This window comes from Perkinsus marinus, assembly GCF_000006405.1.
Source record: "Perkinsus marinus ATCC 50983 genomic scaffold scf_1104296958712, whole genome shotgun sequence".
Taxonomy (NCBI): domain Eukaryota; phylum Perkinsozoa; order Perkinsida; family Perkinsidae; genus Perkinsus; species Perkinsus marinus.
The window spans coordinates 106,947-109,693 of NW_003206658.1; the positions used below are offsets into that span (position 1 = coordinate 106,947).

At 50.5% G+C, this 2,747-nt stretch overlaps 2 protein-coding genes across 2 annotated transcripts; both read right to left on the reverse strand.

Annotated features, from left to right (window-relative positions):
- Positions 1 to 401: 401 nt before the first annotated feature.
- Positions 402 to 890, reverse strand: Pmar_PMAR011500 (hypothetical protein; the record flags this gene model as incomplete). The annotated part of the gene is made up of 1 exon (XM_002773615.1): positions 402 to 890. One exon carries the CDS (start codon positions 888 to 890, stop codon positions 402 to 404), a length of 489 nt encoding a protein of 162 aa, XP_002773661.1.
- A 726-nt stretch (positions 891 to 1,616) lies between these two features.
- On the reverse strand, positions 1,617 to 2,071 carry Pmar_PMAR011501 (hypothetical protein; the record flags this gene model as incomplete). The annotated part of the gene is made up of 1 exon (XM_002773616.1): positions 1,617 to 2,071. A coding segment is annotated over one exon (455 nt), but the record flags the coding sequence as incomplete, so codon positions are not given.
- Positions 2,072 to 2,747: the final 676 nt, after the last annotated feature.

Sequence of the window (2,747 nt, forward strand, 5' to 3'; positions counted from 1 at the left end):
AAACTCTCGTCGTCGATTTCTGAAGAAGATCCATCACTCGAATTCTCCATAGCTGGACCTGTATTAGGGACTCGCTTTATAGCATCGAAAGGTATCGAAGTAATCTCCAGCCCGGATTGGTCAGCCAGAATTCGATCGACTACTTTAGAAAAACGATGTTTCTGGTTACGGTAGAACTTGCCTGTTCGCTGAAATCCTGTAAAGGACTTCGGCAAACGTTTCAGAGCACCCTCAAGAAAGAGCTGCAAATGGTCCAATGGAATTTTATTCCAAGCTAAAAAACCAGTAGTAACTCGAGCTTCAGCCGATAGGTGCCTCCGCACGCTCACAGAGCCTAGCGTTGAACACTGGCTCTCTACTATGCTTTCAGTGCTTGCCTTAAGTGAAAAATGACACGCTACCTATAGCAAGTCCTTGGCGCCGTTGTAGATGGCCGAGATGCTATGGGCCTTCTCCCATAGTGAAGTTATGGCTACAGAACCAGGACCACACTCCTTTACCATCTCTTGCAGCTTCTCCTGTAAATGCAAGTATTGTTCTACAGCCAATTCTGGATTCAGATCTTCTCCTGTATAGTCTGCGACAGACTGTGTGAGCTCTTTAACGACCTCCGTCTTATCAGCAACCGTCGAATCTACAGCGCCATCGCCAAGTTCTACCGGCTTGTCATATTCCCAGCGAAGTTTGTCAACGCTGTCGTTCCCTAGAAGACCGGCGCCGCTGAATACGTACTCGGACTCCTTCAGCCAATGTGGGATATCATTAAAGATACGCCTACCAAGAGCGTGGATTAAGGCTCCGATCCAGGAAACGACTTGACTCGCCGAGTAAGCGATCACTTGGGGAGTCGTATACTTTGATGCATGCCATAGTTCAAGACCGTTCCACATTCCAACCGTGAAATCCACAGTCCCCAGAAGCGGGAATGACTGGAGGTCGAGTCCTCTGGGGTGAGATCTTCGCCAGCATCATTCTGGGCCTTTTCTGCAAGCAGTGTAAGCTCTGCCTGGCCAACTATCAGTTTATCACGGTACACACATAATGCCTTCCAAACTTGCCATGGCCTGAGGGAAGTGGTTTGGGATATCAAGGACGCGCTAGACATGTGCGTAAGCACGTCCAGCATCACGTGAAAGGCGAATACCCAAGTGTACTCAAGATACTTAGCTCGAGGGTTGTTGTTGTCGGACCTGTGAATAGCCTTGAGATTATGTTTGAAGTTCAGCAGTACCCGGTACTCGGAGGAGCACCAACGAGTTTTACAGTAAGACACTGGTGCATAGTACCGCACCCCTAGCTCTTCTGCCGCTTCGCGAACACGTTCATATCCTGCACCATGTTTTGGCAGTATCTCGTCGTGCAAGCGGGTCCTAATATCAATGAGTTTGTGGGCGTCCGCGTGACAGAGTTCCAACCGATGGGCGACGTCCCAACCATGGTAAAGCTGTGATGATGCATGCTCGCAGGGGGGTGCTATTCCGATGATATCTGCGAACCTGTCACCGAAACGCAAATTCAAGTATTCTCCGTCCGTGGAGAGGCTGACACAAAACCCTTTAATGAACTCGGTACCGATACCAATAGCTATGATCGTCTCATAGAGTAGGTAAGCTAACCCGGCACCAGTTTTAATGGTAGCTGGGGGTGCACCAATCAAGTAGTGTTGTATGCGCCCGCGGACCAGGGTATAGATAGACGCTGGTTGCAAGGTCCTGCAGGACACAGTCACTTTATCTGTAGCGGCCCCGAAGGGACTGGGTCGATTCCCAAAGCACGCTTGGGGCGATGTGAAAATATAGGCGAGTCGTGCGATAAGCTCCTCCCTCATTGCAATAGCGAAAGAAGGGAGGAACTTGCGAGAGTGGTTAAGGTCGCCGATGGCTGCTCCGGCCAAGCCCATCATTGCCAGAGTACGCTCGAAGCGCGAGTAGCTGTCATTCTCCACAATTGTAACGTATGCAGCTCGGGCGACGTTCATGCGGATGGTCTTGTTCATATCCGTCTTCCCACGCTCGGCCATTTGGTTACATCGGCAATGTGTCTCGACAGCTTCGTGCCTAGTAGGCACTGCCTACGGTCACACGAGTTCCCGGAGGTGGGCGTGCCCTGACTGGATTTCCAGGATGGGCATTGGCAATGGGTCTCTCGAGATTATCTTTTCGCATTGGCTTCGCATCACAGTAATAGCAACGGAGAAGATCTTTTGAGGGAGGGTTAGACATTACTTAAGGACTCCGTTGCGGCTAAACCTCCGCGAACTGTGAGTCTCGCGGATTCTCTAATCCTCATGGTGTGAAATTATGGGCAGCTCATAATGAGCCCCATAATATAAGGAGCCGCGCGTCACGGGTTCGCGTGGTGTTTCACGAACTTCGTGACACACCATGTGTCACGCGCGCCGGCACAAATTGTGGCGCCCAATGGAGCCAGCATGCTTGATTCGATCAAACTGGTTGCGGACTAGGAATTCAGATGCATGTTGCATCTCTGGGTTAGAGATCTTGGCCAGTAGCGTACAGTCTAACATGGTCACACGTGGTCGTAACATGGTCACATGGGCGTTGCTAGACGAGTCGTGAGTTTGTCTCTATAAGGCTAAGTAGACAGCCTGCGGCAGACTGCCCGCCTACTTTAGGGTAATCCTGGATATTTTTAGGAAGGCTACCGAAGGTTTCCTCCGAGCTCTCAGGCTTCCTCAAATTTCGTTCCTTCCTCAGCAACATGTGTAGCCGACCACGTATAGTTTT